This window comes from Pelodiscus sinensis, chromosome 2 (assembly GCF_052426305.1).
Source record: "Pelodiscus sinensis isolate ZL-2025 chromosome 2, ASM5242630v1, whole genome shotgun sequence".
Classification (NCBI taxonomy): domain Eukaryota; kingdom Metazoa; phylum Chordata; order Testudines; family Trionychidae; genus Pelodiscus; species Pelodiscus sinensis.
In genome coordinates, this window is record NC_143053.1 from 209,719,708 (window position 1) to 209,740,132 (window position 20,425).

At 39.9% G+C, this 20,425-nt stretch overlaps 1 protein-coding gene across 1 annotated transcript in view; it reads left to right on the forward strand.

The window, feature by feature from the left end:
* Window positions 1-20,425, forward strand: part of THSD7A (thrombospondin type 1 domain containing 7A) — a 540,091-nt gene that overhangs the window by 505,965 nt on the left and 13,701 nt on the right. The window contains exons 25-28 of the mRNA XM_089776685.1: window positions 2,824-2,969; window positions 6,848-7,022; window positions 10,366-10,539; window positions 17,720-17,815. Coding sequence (XP_089632811.1) covers window positions 2,824-2,969; window positions 6,848-7,022; window positions 10,366-10,539; window positions 17,720-17,815 — 591 coding nt within the window. The remainder of the gene's footprint in view (window positions 1-2,823; window positions 2,970-6,847; window positions 7,023-10,365; window positions 10,540-17,719; window positions 17,816-20,425) is intronic.

Genomic DNA, 20,425 nt, shown 5'->3' on the forward strand with positions numbered 1-20,425 from the left:
GCAGCACCCTTATAGCACCTATTGGCCATGATTCCTGGCCGATAGGAGCTGCAAAACCAGTGCACAGGGTACAGCTAGGGCAATGTCTAGCCACACTTCCGCAGACAGGTGGGTTACCATTTGTGGAGAGCTGCCCAAGGTGTGTGCCTCTCAGATTCAGCAATCTGTAATTCCTTCTGTGCTCTGACCCCATACTGTGAGCCACCTCCCACCCCCAACCAGAATTTTTCACTTATTGGAACCCACCATTCCCTCAGCATGCCAGATAAAAAATGTTTTTACTGTAATAACAAACCCTAGAACATAATAGTCTGATTAATTCTTCTTCCAGCCACACTAATATAAGCCAATTAGCTTTTGGAAAAGTTTTGCACAGTGATTGCATCATAGGCTCTAACCCTGTAGGTCAGAATTCACTTTCTTTTGTCTGTGGTCCTCTAGCTGCAGGAGCTTCAGTTTCAAAATGATGAGGATCCACTGACAAACCATTTTATGCAAAAATTGTTTCTGAGGTGAAGTTTCTTTTCCTGAAGTGGGACAGAATATCAAATTACCCATTTCACTGAAGCTGAGAACAGGAATGCAGGCCAGCTACCACAGAGAGAGTCCAGCTGCTCTACCTTAAAGTGACACCCACACCCAACCTGCTTTCTGGAACCAGATCCATGAGCTAGAGATGTGCTCCCTGTCTGGGACCTAGGGAGAGCCAGGGAGGCAGAGCACCCTGAAGCTTTGTTTGTGTACCCTAAAGCTAGGGGGAAAACAATGTTTGAGAAAAGTTGAATCAAATTTGTACAGGAATAATGAAACGTTTCATTCTGACACGTTGGCATTTTCTGAAAAATCTTAATTAAGCAGTTCTGTGCCCACTTTGGGGAGATTGCTACAGTTCATAGCATAGGCCAGTTACTGTAGGAGTAGCATTTGTTTCTTGATAGATGAGTACTGGGAATTACTTCCAAATTCATAGTAACAAATTTAATTAAAAATAGATAGGTGGCAGGGGATGTCCCATTTAATCCTATGAAGTTTTGAAGATCAGTATAGTGCATTGTGGCACATTACAAATCTGAATATATCAGGTAGGGTACTTAACTTTAATGTTATACTCTTTTTGCTTGGTGGTTGGTTGTGTTTTAACAGTGTTATGCATTTTGGGTCAATGCGTGTATTTATTTGCATTGAAGTTAAAACCACACAAATATGCAGGTTTAATGGAACTTATTGCAAACCCCTAGCTATAGAGGAGCTACTAATGATCACAATGCATGATAAAAAAAAATTCTTGTGGCTTCGCTCTATCATCTGTCTCAGGGTGCGTCTACACTGCAGAGCTTAACTCAAAATAAGCTACGCCAATTTAGCTACAGCAATTGCATAGCTTAACTTGAAATAGCTGATTTCAAAATAGGGAGTGTTTACACAGCACTTACTTCAAAATAGAGCACTCTTCCTCTGACTTCCCTTGTTCCTCATACAATGAGGTTTACAGGAGTCGGAGTAAGAAGTCCTCCAGCTTGATAGTATTTTGACACTATTTTGAAATAACTCTAGTTATTTTGAAATAGTGTTGCAGTCTAGACATACCCTTAGTAATAAAGTCTAATATAAGCTTGGTATTCACCAAAGAAGAGAGAAACAGAATCAGCCAAAAGGTTGACTAAATACAAAAAGTCTTCATTCCATTATATAACTGCTTGAAATAGAATCTAGTCCTCAAACAGGCCTGAGTAGTATGTCACCCTCAATTGAACAGAAGATTAATGTCAGTTAAACCTATTATATTTTAATTTTATTTACATCTAGGTGAAATATGTTCTGTTCCTTTCAAATTCTCCATCATAATAAAACACAGGAAAACAAAGAAGATAAGTGGCAAGATCCCTCTGCTTTCTGAATTTAGACAACAAGCATCTTGTGAATCTGATACACTTGATCTTATACAAATTTAATACAAGGAATTTTTTATGGATTAGATATGTTTGTCATTCCTTCCTAGAAGCACTACTCCAGAACTTTGGAGAGCCAAAAGTTCCTCTCTCAACAGAGCTGCTTAGAACAAAGTATCAGATCAGGAAAGGATGCCTATTTTTTCCCTGTATCTTAACCAGAGGGCTACGTCTACCCTGGTATGATTTTCCGAAAATGCTTTTAACTGAAAAGTTTTCCGTTAAAAGCATTTTCGGAAAAGCACGTCTAGATTGGCAGGATGCTTTTCCACAAAAGCACTTTTTGCAGAAAAGCGTCCGTGGCCAATCTAGACGCGGTTTTCCGCAAAAAAGCCCCGATTGCCATTTTTGCGATCGGGGCTTTTTTGCGGAAAACACTACTGTGCTGTCTACACTGGCCCTTTTGCACAAAAGTCTTTCAGAAAACGACTTTTGCCCGAATGGGAGCAGCATAGTATTTCCAGAAAAGCACTGACGATCTTACATGAGATCGTCAGTGCTTTTCCAGAAATTCAAGCGGCCAGTGTAGATAGCTGGCAAGTTTTTCCGCAAAAGCAGATGATTTTGCGGAAAAACTTGCCAGTCTAGACGCAGCCGAGAAGTATTATTTATATGCATTACAGCAGTAGCCTTATTCTCTAAGCAAGCATCTCATTGTGCTCGGACTAGTACATGCACATTGCAGAAAATAAGTATCTCTGAGAATTTACAATCCACACATCAAATAGGTCACAGCAGATTCACTGCGCAGTTCACTGCATTAGGTAAAAATAATGATAACATAAAGCTTGTCACAGACTGAAACAGGACCATTTTGATGAATAAATATATTTAACCACCTCACAGTTGCTCTTTCTCTCTCTCTCTTTTAAAGGAAAGATGATACGAAGGAGGACAGTAAATCAGCCTTTCCAAGGTGATGGGAGACCTTGTCCATCTCAGATAGAGCAATTCAAACCCTGCCCAGTAAAACCTTGTTATCGATGGCAGTATGGCCATTGGGCTGAATGCAAAGTTGAGGTAAAGGCAGAGATGGAGATTTGAAATTATTCCATTTGTTGCATCCAGCAATATTTGTGAAATATATGTATATAATCAACTTACAAAAATGGTTGTGTGTGTACACATATATAACTGTGTGTGTGTGTATATGTGTATGTGTATATATATGTGTGTGTGTGTGTATATATATATAATCATATATATACATATTTGTGATATGTACATATCAACTTACAAAATGGTTCAGCCATTTTATCTAAATCTGTATATTCGAGAGCATCAAGTGACTGCCATTGGAGTCCATAAATGCCATGCCAACAAGTACCACTGTTTGCCCTAGTTATTCCTGTTCAAAGTATAGAGAAAAATTCTGGCATAACACTGTGGTAACTTAAATGGTTTGACACCAGCCTATCTGGGAAAAAGCTCTGTCCAGAAAAGGTTTTCACTGACGATATTGCCACAGTTTTAATTAGTATAAATGTTCAAACTGTAGCTCCCCTGGTTCTAAAAAGGCGGAACCAGCAGAGCATTCTCTGGGAAGGGACTATGGCTCTGTCACTTGCTTCTCTGAAATAGTCTGAATGATTAATTGTTGTTGTCTTGTTAGGAGTTGAGGAGGGCATTGATGGGGGTTTTGTGGGAGAGTTTGTACATGCTGAGGTACAATGCAGACCAATGGGGCTGGGGGAGGGGCAGTGTCACTTCTGTTTTGAACCCGTGAGTGTGTCTCAATGTCTTGCAAAATTAGCTCCCACCTGGGTCGCTTACAAACAACCTCCAACTATTCAAGTTGAACCCTGTCCCTAAGTGTCTGTGTGTAATTGCAACCTGCCATCCACACTTGGATTGCACTCTGACTTTTACTATTCTTGGTTATTATGCACAGTGACCAGTGTTCCCTCTAACATTTTCTATCCTTGGGCATGTTGAATTTTCTTTTGGGTGGGTTGAAATGTCATATGTGCAATGCCAGTATTGAGGTTAGTTGTGGATGTGCACCACCAACACAAATAAACATATTTTTGTCTGTATTACTGGTGCACATCCACACGCTACCTCAATATTGGCATTGCACATAAGAAATATATGTTGTTTATATGTTTTTATATATATATATATATACACACACACACACACACACACACACACACACACACACAACATTTAAACAGTCCATAGGTGTGAAGAAAATATATTAAAACAAGGGGCAGTTAACAAGGAGCAATGCTTATGATATTTAATATGAAATTAAATAAAAAGAAAATTAACACTACCTTTGTAGTACACGTATCACCTTCCTTTCTAATAACTCAAGTTAGTAAACATACCACACATAGTTCAGCTTTAAGATGCTAAACAAATCTATGATTTAATTAGAAATAGTCATTCTTTCATAGCAAATGCTAATACAATATTTAATGACACCGGGAAAGAGAATAAAAGACGTTTACTCAAGCTTATACAGTTTCTCTGGAGAATGTTTAGGATCCATGCTATACAAGAACAAGTGAAACAGAGACCTGAAAAAAACAGATAAAAGTTTTCATGGTTTGAAACTTTCACCTTGTGTGTGTCATCAGCTCAAAGAGTAGAAACCCCAGAGAAAATTAACACATGGCTTCAGGTTTTGTAGACAGATGCATGTTTCAAAGAGCTTGCAAATAAGGCTTTGTCCTACAAAAGATCTAACACCATCCCTAGTATTTGCAGCTTCTGAGTCATAAGAGCCAGAACTCTACCACACAGCAAAGATCTGGCCTTAATGCAATAGAATTTTACCATGTATTAATTAGTAACGCAGGATTTTTAAAAAATCATTAAGATCAAGATTTAAATATCTGTAATACTCCAAAAAATTCTGTTAAAAGAATATTTTTCTTTCTTACCTAAGCCATTAACACCTGTGTAAACTTTGTTTGAAATGTAATCATGCAAATGTCTTGGTGCACGCACACACACACACACACACACACACACACACACACACACACACACAAATGCAGCCTGCTTTCCTCTCCTTTTCCCTCATCCCCACACCAACCCAACCAGACAGAGAGAACTGCAATCAGGACTGCAGCAAAAAAGTCAGAAAGACACCCCAAACAAACTCACCTTCACCTCACTGAACAGATGCCACCCACCCACTTCTTCCACCTACAACTTTGCAATCTGCTCCCCCCAGCCCAGCTGGGGCTGGGATAAAATCCTGCTTTTCAGACGTGCAGGCACCAGCAGTCTAGGTAGGAGTTAGGACAGGATAGCTAGCACTAACAAACTCTCTATCCCTCTTCCACTTCACCCCAGGACACATAGCACAAACTCCCCCTTGCCTCCCCCTCACCCCAATGCCAGCACTCACCCTCCCTTTCCTCTACCTACCTCATGCCATCAACTCCCCTCCACCTCCCTTCCCATCCCAGGAGGTTTGAGGAAAGTGCTGAGTTTCCGCCTCTACTTCCACTCTTAGCACAGATGAGACTCTCCAAACTTCTTGCCTCCTCTCCCTCAACTACTTATTCCCTCCTTCCCTCCTCCTTATTTCTCCTACCTACCTGCTCTTTGAGTTCCTCCCTCTGAAGCAGGCAGCTCCATTTGAAGCTGCTCAGATGACTCTTCCTCCAGCCCGTAAACTGAGCTCCTTGCCTGCACAGGAGTTCTGAGGTTCTGAGAAGGGATCAGTAAATAGCTCTGCAGTTGTGCAGCCGTGCACCTTACAAGGACTTAGATGGTGATCACAACATGATTACTCTGGGATTTTCCACAAAAAAATGTGTGTGTTGTACTGGTCAGCACTCTCCCGGACAGTCAAAATATACCAAATTCATCATTCCTTTAATATAATATTAAGAAGTGTATTTAGAGTTACACAGACACTTAAGGATTATATAAAACATTAAAAGAAGTTTTTAAAGTACAGAGAGAGAGAGAGCTTTCAAGTGAGTACAAGAAATGAGGCACACAAGTCAGAAATGGTTACAAAAATAAAGACAAAATGCTTTCTATTGCCTAACAAGCTATATTTGATTCAAGCAAAGTTTCTCACCACATGCTTCTAAAAGCATTACTGACCAAATTCTTCAAGTTGGGGGCCCTCCCTCAGAGTCCAGTGGCTGTTTTCTGTGTGTTCTGAGGTGCAGAAATGAGGTTGGCAGGGAAAAAGAAAGATAAGGGTATTTAGGGGGTGTTTTCCCCTTGTTTTTATTGTTTTTAATCCCTCTTTAAAAATAATTTCCCAGCTAAGACAGGCCATCAGCTGAAGGAAGGAGCATTCCCTGCTGGGCTTTTTCACCTGTGTGAACTATATGTTTTTTCCTGCCCCCCCCCCCTTTCTGCTTGATGACTCTGTTTAGTACTTAAATGCAAATTAAGAAAAGCATACACTCTTTTGTTCAACACAGGTTTGTTTGAGCATGTTAGTGCTGAAAGAATATATATTTTAACATAATAAAGGGGAAATATATAACTTCACGAATAAAGTTGCTTAACACATTATACCATATGATATTACTGCTCAGCAAGTTACGAGTTTTAATGATACCTCATAAAGCATACCTTGTAAAAAGTTTAGTATAGTGTGTAGGGTGTGAACACGGGTGTGAATATGGTCATCCCAGTGCGATAAGGTATTTTTATCTTGTTTCAATTTACTGGATGATTAATTTGATTTTGTTGTGTGTAAGTCATTCTGCTGTAGCTAATTCCTTGTAATGACTGATGATTTAAATAACTTGAATCATTATTACTGTTTATTATTTCAGTTTAAATAATTGGGCAAATACTAATTATTCTTTTAATGACATCCACTTGTTTCCATTTAGAAGTGTCTTTCCCTATCTGAGTCATTGAATGACTTTTTTTTCTATGCTACATTTATGCATCCCCTTCCTTTCCAGGATGCACAGTGTGGAGAGGGGACAAGAGTCAGGAACATTTCATGTGTGGTCTATGATGGATCCAATGAAGATGTTGGCAAAATAGTAGATGATGAATTCTGTGGAGAAATTGAGCCTACTGTTGATAACAATAAGAAAATGGTACTTGAGGAAACCTGCACACTACCCTGTCCAGGTAACAAACTTGTTCAGATATATGTTGTTGCATTTCAAGATTGGTCAACCTGATATGGCCTACAATACAAAGAAAAAAAGATGATTAGCCACAGGCTGTGAAGTCTTTATGACATTTGCCTATTGAAGGAATTACTTTTTATTAGTAGTTTCACAAGAGTGACCATACTTTGTGATAAAACAATGACTAGGAAAAGGAATACATAAATTTACAAATGTTTTAAAAAATGTTTGGCATAGAGTATCCCAATTAGAATTTTACTTTTCAACAACTGGCACAAAAAAAGGTGTTATTTTACTCCACAGAAAATGAAATGGTAATGTGAATATGAGAAGACTCCATTTCATAGATATTTAAATAAAAGACTGACCAAAAGATAGAGGGCTTAGTGTTTAAATGTTCCTTTTAAGCATGTGAACAGCTTTTTCTATTAAATTAAATCAGGGTCTAATACTTTTGGTTGTTTTTAATGGAGTTGAGGAAATAGCCCAAGGAGGTTTAGTGCTTGCTTACATAAAATCACACTGTGATAAATGAATGTTTGATCCCTGAGGAAAATATCGTTGTTCGTCATCCTTCCACTTTCAACAAATGCATGACACCCACATTTACTCAACAGACTATATAAAAAAGGAACTGTTGTGGTTTGTCAGATCTGTGACCCTCATATTGAGAAGGATTAGGAAGAAGAGACCATAACAACTGTTAAAGATGAACTGCTACAGTTTTTCTGAAAATTAAAAACCTGTTAGTAAGTTCCAAAAAGGAGGAGAGGCAAGATTGTAGCTGTTGTTAGTAAAGTAATTAGTGCTTTATTTTTAGATTAGCTCCTTCAGTTCTCAAGAAATTTCAGCTATAGATGTCCTGTTTTCTCTGCCAAATCAAGTCTCATCACAACTATCTATTCCATACCAAGCCTGCATGTTCATTCTTTCACGTATATTCATTCTTTCACAACTCTTTCAAACCCATTCCTTTTGCACAAAATTTAGTGTATCAGTCCAAAGGTGCAATTTTCTAGAAATCTTTTGAGCCATTTGAGTTATAAGAGGTGCAGTAATGTTTTGTATCCATCTAAAAGTGCAATTAGGTATTTCATTGACATAGCATTTTTCATCCCAAAGACTCCTGCACCACTTCTCAAACAGTATGTCTGAAACCATGGGCATAAGTACCATTCCCTTGAATGAGAGCAAGCAGACAGCTGATATGGCAGGGATTTTCAACCAAGCGTACGGGAAGCCCTGCAGATACACTGAAAGATCTCTAGGAGCACATCAGCTTATCTAGATATTTGCCTAGTTTTATAACAGGCTACATGCTAGCGACATCAGTACAAGCAAAAATTCCATACGATGACTTGCTTATACTGCTTTATATACTACATAAGTAATTCTCAAACTGTAGGCAAGCTCATTTTAATGAGGTCACCCAGGCCAGCATCATACTCACTGGGGCCCAGGGCAGAAAGTCGGGACAGGACTGGACAGGACGTACAGGACTGAAACCCCAAAGCCTGAGTTTTTTAAGTGAGATAAAATTTGTAGTTCTCAAGGCAAGTCATACTCCTGAAAGAGGTACAATAGTTTCAAAATACTGAGAACTACTGATATAGAGCACCCAAGATAATAGGAGAGATTTTGACCAGTGATATCACTACTTTTACTAAAAGTCTCGTTAGCCTCAGTACAGAGACACAGCTATAGGTTTCCCAAATTTAATATTTTAATTAATGAATTATGTATTGTCAACACACAGTTCTGCATTCCAATAGAAAATGGATATTAGATACGCCATTTTGTAATACATTTAACAAACAAAATAAATTAAAGAAATTTAGCTGTTTATTGCTCAGCCTTTAAGTTTTGCTGAACAATGACCTTTGGTTGATCAACCTCACATTTAGCCAAGGAGAATAACTACCCTGTGGGGATATGCTAATTGTACACTCTAACTAAGGTTTCCAAAAATCACTTCCTGCTTTCCGATTATACATACATCAGTTGTTCAATAATTCATTTCTTTACATGATTTCTTAATGTCAGCAAATAAAATTCCTTCATTAATTAGTGAGCTGGTCAACACGGTGCTTATTATATTTTTTGTCAGCATAATGTAAGATACCATGAATTTTTAATAGTCTTTTTGCTGAAATAATTAAAGCTAAAGAGGCTCATTTATGAGTCTTTTTGTGGTTTAATTTTCTAGACACCTTTTACCCAGCAGTATTAGCAAAAATTACCTTTACACCATGCTGCAGATTAGTATTCTCCAGGCTGTTGTGCAAATTAATGTTTGTTTGTGTGATTTTATTCCTTTGTTTTCAACCATAAGCTAATCATAAGCTAATCCTACCATCATGGAATTTAGAGAAGGTATTTTAAGCCATTCATGCTATTCTCATTTATTACAAGGAATGTTCCTCACAGTAAAAGCTTTCTCCGGTCTACTTCCCTAATACATTTAAATCAGGGGTGGGAAACCTCAGGCCCAAGGGCCAGATGCAGCCCCCCCCCCCCCCCCAGCTTCCCCGGATCTGGTTCTCGAGGCTCAGGGCTCCCCTGCCCAGCACTGGGGAGCTTGTGTTGGTGCTCCAGCCGCCCACTGCGGGTCTGGAGCACACAAAATCTACTAGCCTGCCCTCTACCTCCACTCCCGGCTCTGGAGTGCAAGGGGAATGTGAGACGTGTCTTTCTCCTTCTCAGTTAGGGGTCACATCAATGAGGGTTTATTTGTTTTTTATTTTGTTTCTCACTTGTGTGTGGTCCCCATCTGATTTTTCTGTGGGTCAGTGGCCTCTGACCCAAAAAAGGTTCCCCATCTCTGGTTTAAATAATAATGGCTCTACTTACTTCAAGTGCAGGAGAATGAACAAGAATTTACCTTATCTTTCCAATTGGCTATCTACAAATTGTCACCTTCTCCGTTTATAGAAAGAGAAGTATATAATGAAGATAATGTGGAAAATTGGGTTGGAACACAGCATGCAGTACCTCTTCACTTGTGAAAGCCCAAACTCTGAATGTAGTTTCATTTAGAAACTGAAAACGAGAGCAATTACTGCTATGGAAATGCTACTGGTGCTTGGAATGCTCTGGCATAAATAGGATTTTGTAACACTTCAGTTTCCTTGAAGAATCTTTTCTTTTGTACAGAAATTAAAATATAGGTAACAGAACACCAACTTTTCATAGGATAAAGATAATTATGGTTCTAGTGTGTTTTAGTAATTAATGAGGGAGAATATGATTTGGATCAGAACTTCCTATGGCATTTACTGGTAGTATTAAAAACTTCTCTAGTATCAACTCTTCAGCTTTCTTACATCCTTGTTGTTGGACAGGTGATTGTTACTTGAAAGAGTGGTCAGAATGGAGCCTTTGTCAGCTGACCTGCGTAAATGGAGAAGATCTTGGCTTTGGAGGGATACAGGTCAGATCCCGGGCAGTGATCATTCAGGAATTAGAAAACCAACACCTGTGTCCGGAACAGGCTTTGGAAACAAGATCATGTAATGGTGAGTATCAAAACATAGAAAGTAGGTGACCACCATTGTAATGTAGATGCATAGGACTGCTTCTTTGCCAAATTTTGGTTGTGAGATTGAAAAATGTTGTAAATGTTAATAATTGTGTGAACCGCTGCTTTGTAACTTCATCCAAAAACTTCACAAATTTATGCCAATCTCCTGTTAAATTTTAATTCTAGATTCAGTTCTTAAATTTCATGGTAATTTTTTCTAAAAATGTTTTTCATTCTTTCCTCAATAATTCACTTTCATTTATAACAAAATTTACTAACCAGTAGCATCTCTGCCTCAATGTTTAATAGAAATGAAAACAAATCAAAATTCACTGTATTCTCTCATTCTCCTTGTACTATTATTTTTTATTAATTGACTAACAATAACACCAGTGAGTCCCCACTATGCTTGGTTTTATACACATTAATAGTAAGAGTCATTCTCTGCCCATCAATGTAAACAGACAAAACAGAGAAAGGAGAGAAAGGAAGTACTACAAATGAGTAATGGGGGACACAAAGAGGAAGTGAAAGACAAGCCTAAGCTCTCATAGGAAGTCTATAGCAGAGGTGGGAATCCAGCCCAAATATCCTGCAGAAAGCTGAATGAATTTCTTTAACTAAATTTTCTGACAAAAAATATAGATTCCAGTCAACTGGAACATTCCATGAATTCTGCTGTATTTGCAAAACATTTCAACATTTTTTTAAATGAACTGTTGGATTTTTCAACAACTTTTCATAACAAAAAAATTCCTTCAGTTTTATAAAAATAAAACTTGAAAGCAAGAGGAATTGTTGTGTGTTGAACTAAATTCCTTGTTTCACATGAAACAACATGTTTATCAACATCTTAGAACTGACAGAGGACTGAAAAATCAGATTTTATAGAGTTTTTCAACTGACCTTTAGATAAACCCTAGGTACTTCCTGTCTAGAAGTCCCATTGGTTTCTATAGGCTACAGTGTATTCTTAGGGGGATTTGTTGAATCATTCCCCAAAGGAAGTGGAATTTACAATTATATCACAAAAAGTAGGATAACTCTATCACATGCAATGGACCCTTATTAGCTCTAGAAATGGAATCTCCCATTCTGTTGCATCGCTCTATAACAACTACTACTGAATTTTCAGTTTTTAAACTATTATTAATTTTATTAAATTAAAGCCTTATTTCTAAAGCTAATCACTGTGCTCATCATGTCAAAGGGTCCTGACACTACCACTGCCCAATTTATGTTCAGTTGAGCATTTTGTAATTTCAGAAAATGTAAACCCCTTCCCAAGGTTTCTCTGCAGATTTTCCAATTTAGAGTTTAGTGAGTCACTTTGGGTAACTGAGGCAAAAATCTCTCATCTCATCCTGCTCCTCATCTTACCAACCTGAGCCTCCAGGTGGCATCTCTCTGAAGCTGGCACTCGCTAGAATGGACTCCTCCAGCAAATGAAGGCATGATAAGGGAAACGATAAGTGTGGCCATAAAAGGAGGAATAAATGGCCCCATAAGTGCTCTAAGAAAAGGACTGATTCTCTCCCCTCAGTGTCAGTCAGATTCTGGGCCCCAAAACAGATGTGTACAGAGCTCACTGGGAACATGGGCTAGTACCAAAGGTACTGAAAGCTACCACTGCTCTCAACCTATGAAAAGATCAGGATTGGCACCTTCACACAAGGACAGAAGGGAGCATTCTCCCTCAGCACTGATGTTTGCGGTGGCCCGTGCGTATAGGCTGACTTGGCCGTCGCCTAAAGTGCTGCGTTAAACAGGGCGCCCAATGATGACATCATGCCATTGAGGGCTGTGGAGGTAGGGGCGCCGATCGTGCATTCCGTTGGGACGTCAGCTGCCAGCAGCCCACCTCAGGCCACCCCTGCTGTTGGTAACACTCTAGCAGAAGGCAGTCATGCCCAGTCTTGCAGCAGCAGACCCACCTATATCCAAGACTCCAGCCAGCTCGCCTCCTTCAAAGTCATGATACACCTTTCTTCAGAACCTGGCAATTTAAACCAGTCCCAAATTGCTCGTCCTTGTGGATCCAGTCCTAGCAACAGATACCTGTATATTATTAGCACGTTGTTCCCCAGACATGCCATGGATGCTCTGAAACAACTAATGCATTAGTGCTGTTTCCTGCCTCCATCCAGACGTATGCATGACTCCTACCCTTCAGATGATCAGGAGCAACACTAATGGTTCCTCTGATATTTCAGAAATTAGACATTGACTCAAGCTTCCAGAGTTTGTCCATATCCTTCCAGCCCACACTGGGCAGAGGCCCTGGAAGTTTTTTGCCTTCCTCTGTAGCATGGGGTACAGGTCACAGCTGGAGGATTCTCTGCATCTTGGGGTCTTCAAACTATTTGAAGGCTTCAGTATCTGAGATATAGGTGAGAGGATTATTCTAGGAGGTGGTGGGTGAGATTCTGTGGCCTGCACTGTGCAGGGGGTCAGACTAGATGATCACAATGGTCCCTTCTGACCTTAAAGTCTATGAGTCTATGAGTTTGGCTAGAGACCAATAACACCAAGCTTACAAATAATATAAATGCCACTTTTAGTGGGAAAGCAAAATCACACACCCCACCCTCCTACTGGTCATCCCACCTTTCACCTACTTAGCACTAGATGTTACCTCTAACAGGGGAAAATGGCTTGTTCCCTCTTTAAATAATTACTGAGGGCTGCTATTTAATTATAGACTATTTCAATTACAGTAGTCCCTAAAGACCCCACCAAAGATGCAGCCCTGTTGTCTATGCACTGTATGTACATATTCTAAGAGGCAGTCTTTGGATCAAAGACCTCACAGCCTAAATAGGCAAAGAGTGAGACGGGAAATAGAGAGGCACCAAGAAATAAAGTAACTTATGGCCAAACTCTCACATAAGGTCTCTTGATTTCATATCCAGTGACTTCTCCTTTAAATAAAGGCTAGGGCTCGGCCATCCCTAGGTCTTTTCCTCATTTCTCACTAGTGCTTTATTTTAGTTACTCCTCATATATATTTGCTAATGTAAGGAGTGTCAGGTCTATGGGTTTAAAATATTATTTATAGTAAATATTTATAGAGTGCTTAAAAAACTAAGGACATGGCTACACTAGAGCTGGAAAGTGCAAATAGACTTTAAGGTCAGAAGGGACCATTATGATCATCTAGGCTGGCCCCCTGCACAATGAATGCCACAGAATCTCACCCACCCTCTCCTAGAATAATCGTCTTACCTATATCTCATATATTGAAGACCTCAAATGGTTTAAGGACCCCAAGATGCAGAGAATCCTCCAGCAAGTGAGAGGAAGGTGAAAAACCTCCAGGACCTCAGCCAATCTACCTTGGAGGAAAATTCCTTCCCGACCCCAAATATAGCGATCAGCTGAAGCCTGAGCAGTTCTCCAGTCAAATGGTACAACCCCTGAGTTTAGAGATGTATTAAAAAATTTTGCTAATTGACTTGCAATTTCATGGGCCAGTTCCTTTAATATTCTTGGATGAAGATTATTTGGGCCCCCCAATTTACTCCCATTAAGCTGTTCGAGTTTGGCTTTTACCTCGGATATGGTAATATCTACCTCCATATCCTTATTCCCATTTGTTATGTTGCCATTATCCCTAAGCTCTTCATTAGCCTCATTAAAAACTGAAGCAAAGTATTTGTTTAAATATTGGGCCATGCCTAGATTATACTTAACCTCCACACCATCCTCAGTGATTAGCGGTCCCACTTTTTCTTTTTTTGTTTTTTTCCTATTTATATGGCTATAAAAAACCTTTTACTATTTGGTTTTAATTCCCATTGCAAGGTCCAACTCTACTTGACTTTTAGCCTCTTTCACTTTGTCCCTACATGCTCTAACCTCAATAAGGTAGCTTTCTTTGCTGGTCCTTCCCATCTTCCACTCCTTATATGCTTTCTGCTTTTTCTTAATCACCTCTCTGAGATGCTTGCTCATCCAGCTTTGTCTAAAACACTTGCCTATAAATTTTTTCCCCTTTCTTGGATACAGGCTTCTGATAGCTTCTGCAATTGTAACTTAAAATCATCCCAGGCCACCTCCGCCTTTAGATCCATAAATTCTTTAGTCCAATCCACTTCCCTAACTAATTTCCTTAATTTATTAAAGTTAGCCCTTTTGAAATAAAAAACCCTAGTCTCAGATTTATTTTTTTATCCTTCCATTTAGTTTGAACTGAATTAGCTCATGATCACTCGAGCCAAGGTTGTCCCCTACGACCATTTCATCTATGAGGTCCTTGCTACTCACCAAAACCAAATCTAAAACGGCTTCCCCCCTTTGTTGGTTCAGCAGCTCCTTGATGAAGGAATTCATCAGCTATTGCATCTGAGCCCTATTATTATTACTAGCACTTTTTCTCCAGTCTGTATCTGGAAACTTGATGTCTTCCATGATTACGCAGTTTCCATTAGTATTTACTTCATTAAAAACATTAAAGAGGTCTCTATCCATATCCAAATTAGATCCCGGTGGTCTATAGGACACCCCAAGCACTATCCCTGGGGAGGATCCAATAGTTTTCTTTCCCACTGTGATTTTTGCCGAGACAGACTCTGTCTTCTCCATTCTATCACTTTTTATTTCTTTACAGTCTACCGCATCATTGATATACAATGCTACTCCACCACCTTTACCTTTATTTCTGTCTTTCCTAAACAGCACATACGCTTCAATACCTGTACTCCAGTCATGCCTAGTATTCCACCATGTTTCTGTTATTCCTATAGTATCTGGTTTCACTTCCTGGACCAATAGCTCTAGTTCCTCCATTTTGTTACCTAGGCTCCTCGCATTGGTGTACAAACATCTTAATTTTTGCTATTTGGCCTCACTCACATTCTTTACCCAATTTGGCCTGGACATTGTACCTCCAATATGACCTATTAGACTAGTATCCACTCTACCCTTCCTCCTTATGCCCATTCCCCAGCTATATCCTTTCTTACTTCGCTTTCCTCCCTCTCAATGCTAAAATCCGGCGTAGAGATTACCTGGACATCTCCCAACCGTTTCCCCCAAATTCCTAGTTTAAAGCTCTCTTAATCAGTTGTGCCAGCCTCCATCCTAGAAGTCTGTTTCCCTCCTACTTAGGTGAAGTCCATCCTGAGAGAACAGTCCTCTGTCCGTGAATGCCTCCCAGTGGCCATACAGCCCAAAGCCCTCCTTATAGCACCACTGCCTGAGCCACCTATTGAGCATCATAATCCTATCACACCTTTGTTGCCCATCCCTAGGAACAGGCAGTATCCCACTGAAAATCACCTGAGCCTCGATTTCCTTAAGAGTCTTCCCCAGCTTGGCATAGTCTTCCTTGATTTGTTCCAGCGAGAATCTAGCCATATCAATTGTTCCTACATGAAGGATGACCAATGGATTCTTTCCCGCTCCCTTTAGGATCCTCTCCAACCTCACTCCCACATCCCGTATCTTAGCACCTGGCAGACAGCACACCCTTCTATTCTCTGGATCAGCTCTAGTTACAGGCCTGTCTATTCTTCTCAATAAGAAGTCCCCAATCACGTAGACCTGCCTTTTCCTGGTGACAGTCCGATTCTCTGGTCTATCTCTTGTTTTCTCTAGCTAGAAATGCTTTCCATTTCTGTTTTCCCTTGAAATCCTCTTCAACCCATCCTGTATTCTCCTGGTGCTCATTATTGGTGTTGTCTCCATTGACTCTTCCCCTTTATCTATGGGACTAACCACTCTTCTCTTCTTTCTTGCCCTTCCATCTTCAGTGGCCACCTTCTGTACCCCTTTTTCATTCTCCAACTCCGCAAACCTGTTCTTGAGCTCTATTTCTCCTTCACTGGCCCATCTTTTCTTCTGCCTGGTTCTCTTAGTCACATGCTTCCACTGTCCATTTTCTTCGCCCAGCAGTCTCCCCTCAGAGGCCTTTGATCTTGCTTCCATCTGCATGTCTAAGCTTTCCCCTTCAGCCACCTCATGACTTTGCTCCATCATCTGCTCAAACCCCCGTCTAAACTCGACCAAAGTTTTCACCTGCATCTCCAATCCTCGGATCTTTTCTTCCATCAGCTCTATCAGGTGGCACTTCATGCAAACAAAACTCCTTTCAGGTAACCCTTCCAGAATCATGTACATACTGAAGCTACCACATCCAATCATCCTCCTTGTATTCTCTACTACTTGGGCCATGGCCACTGCTGCCTCTGTGTTTATCAGCCTTCTCACCTAAATCCTGTTAGTCCGGCGAACAAAAAAACAAACCAAAACACGCCCCCCCTCCCCAGCAAAAACAAACCCCAACGAGTCCCACAATCCAAAATCCCCTTACAAACTCCCACTCAAACTCCCCTGTTTACAACTCTGTTTGCTGGCTCCTGTGCTGCAGCAGCTGTCTGTGCCACAGTCTGACTGGATGGCTACCTTTATAGGACTGCTAATCAGTGAAGTCCCGCCCTCTAATCAGGGCTCAGCTTCTCTTGTAGCACACTGCCTCTACACATACAAACAATACAAATACGAAACCAAATTCAAAGTTCTCCTCCAACAGAACTCCCACTCAAACTCCTCTGTTTACCACTCTGTTTGCTGGCTTCTGTGCCACAGAAGCTGCTAGCTCAAGGAGGCATCCAGGCACTAGCTCTCTCTGAACTAGAAATGTACATCTGGAATTTACTCCTTTCAGCTCTAATGTAGACAAACCCTAAGTACCATTTACTGCTTATGAACCATGAACAGAAATTGCTGTGGGCAGTGAACAGTAGTTGTATGTACCTAGATCAAGGTCAATACAGTGGCCATAACTAATCGGGACACAGTTAAACATTTGTAGTCTATTTCTGCTTTGTCTTCATTCATGAAAATTCTCCAAGAATAGAACCAGTACAGTTTTTCAGTGTTAAATACTTCTGTGGACAGAAAAATTGCTATAGAGATAACATGAGAACAGAGGGAAAGGAGATCAAATATATAGTAATTTCAGAAGCATATTTGGTCTATTGTTTTATTTGAACTTTCTCCAAAACTGCATAAAAATAAGATTTGTATAAAACAGTATAGTGTGATTTTTTTTCTCAATTCTAGTTTTATTTACCTCTCTCATTTGCTGTTAGAGATATCTGTCCGTGCTAAATAACCTGGCATTTTCCTGGGGCTTTGTCCATTATTTGTTAGTGTCAATGCTTTACATGCAGATGGCCAGTGTCATGAATACAAGTGGATGGCTAGCCCATGGAAGGGATCTTCTCGGACAGTATGGTGCCAAAGAACAGATGGCTTAAATGTTACAGGTAACTATTATTTTCATTTATCTTACATAGAGCTCAGTCAGGCCATGAAAGAATAAAAAGGAGTGGAGACATTGTTGCTCTTGTCAAAAGATTTCAAATACTTATCAGACATTATATTTTCTGATAACAATACAGAGTAACTGAATATTCAGTATTAGTATAGTTTTATTTCAAATCATTGTATTATTCCCTGGCTGAAAGTGCTTGAAAGATCTTTTTCCAAAACTCAACTGATGACACTGTAAAACCTACTGTTATAAAATAATGCCTTCCTCATTGCAAACTGAATATTTTACATTATACTTGCCTAAAATGTTCATCGTACACCAGCGTTAAGAATTCAGATATCAACAGTTTCCCTATTACACAAAAATCTTTTTATACAAATATGTATATCGTGTGTATGGAATATATGTGTGTCATACACACACATATACACATATGTATGTATTCACAGAGGGAGACAACTTCATGGTGTATAAGATGTTAAAATAATAAGAATTTGACATAAGATCAGTGAATTGATTAATGGGTTTAATTCATTCTTTTGCCTCAAAATACTAAAGAGGCATTGTTATGTATATTTTGCTATTTGTGGTGCAATAGGCAGACACAAAAAGGTAAATTAAGAAACAATCTGAGGCCTCCGAATTGAAGAATGTAGTATGGTTTTTTTATGTAGGTACATCAGACTCATAGCTTGACTTATTCTTAGATATGTGTATTCCACTGAACACATACAAATGGAACTTTAATCTATGGACTGGTGATATGACAGACCTGAATAATTCTGAAATAACTGTTACTGTATGTCATGCCATTGGAACTTTAATCCATGTAGTATCACCACAGAATGCTTTAATAATCCTTTGGAGCCATTTGTGTTTCTTGTGTGTTAATTGGCATTGGTAAAAATGTTATAATGTATCCTCCTCACAAAGTTATTGCAGGTCCAGTCTGCAGGCATATTATAATTCCACACAAAATTGTGTTAGCAGCTGCAAGGCTCATGTAATTTTTAATCTCAGTAATGTGATCATGTACATTTTTCCTTAATTTAGTATCCTTGGATTAGGCCCACTGACCGGGGGGAGGGGTGTTTAAGTGGACAGTTGCCCCAAGGCCTGGCAATTCAACGAGGCCTGGGGTTCCCACTGCTGCAGTGGCAACAGCAGCTGGAGCCCTGGGCCCTTGAAAATGCTAGTAGAGCACCATGCCATGCACTGCAAGCCAGCACTAAGGGTTTGGGGAAGCATCCTGTGCTCTGGACAGCACTGAGGGCCAGCTGTCCTCAGACCCACCCCTTCTGGGAGTGCAGAACCACCACCCTCCTACCCCCTCCTTGCCCAAGGATTTGTGGAGGATTTTACAAGCACTATTGTAAAATTAAATCCATTGGGAAGCTCTAAGGTTGTAAACAAAGTTGTGGGGGGCACATCTTATTTTTTTATTTGGTTTATTCTGGCACTACTGATGATTATCTGCCTGGTTTCCTCTCGGCTGGTCCACTTTTCTCTCAGGCTTGTGGGTAATCAGCTTTGGCTAGTCTGTGTACTGGCCTGCCAGGAACCCCAAGGCTTCCAGGGTCTATGGCTCCACAGTGGACTGCCTCAGAGCCAGAGCTCTGTTCCCTTTTAGAGAGATTTTCTAAACATTTTGGATTTTATCAAAGAAATGTAGGGTTAGGAGGGACCTTGAGAGGTCAGCTAGGCCACCCTCCTGGACCAAGGCAGGACTTAATCCAAGACTATCCCTGACACCTGTTTGTTTAACCTGTTCTTATGAACTCTCCATTGCCAGGATTCCACTAACTCTCTTCCTAACTTAGTCCTGTACTTAATTATCCTAGTAGGTAGAGAGCTTTGTTCCAAAGTTGGAAATACAGAAATCATCCAAAACTGAATTATTTTTCTCCATCCAGCTCTAAATAAAATCTTATATGGGCTTCTGGTCCTGATGGAGCAAAGCACTTGATTGACCAATAGGACTTCAGGAGACTTCTTATTCTATTGAACATACAAGACTTAAGGATCAGATTGGAACTCTTAGTTCTACCACGCATATTTTCAAAGTGTTAGGTATGCTTTCCAATACCACACATAGAGCTCATTAAGAGACCAAATCTGCCCTCAGAAACAGACACTGGCCCCCAGCCTTTATTTCACTGGAGTTGCACTTGTAACAACAGAATGTAGCTTGGTGTCATCCCATTGCTGAGAGCTCTGTATTTCTTTGCAGCTGCCATCTTGCTGGATGGGTTAAGAAATAGTTTATTTTCATTCCTATATATTCAAATGTTGCATGGTAAATTATATTTCCATTTGTATTCATTTGTGCAGATTTATTCTGACCCAATATAGTTCTGAACTGTTTGTTTTTATTCATTTAGGATGGTGTTTTCATAGCTTCTTTAGCTTAGATTGAAATGAGTGATGAGGCAGCTCTTTCTTTCAGCAGCTCTCTGGAGGACTGATACTTTGTTGCATGAGCGCTTGCAAGCATGTGGTATTCCCTGTGGGTGGGCAACATTTCTTGTGGCTGAGTTTCCTTTGTTCATCATCAGCCCTCCTCTTAACCCATGGCTATAAAAAACTGCCTCTAACTGCATCC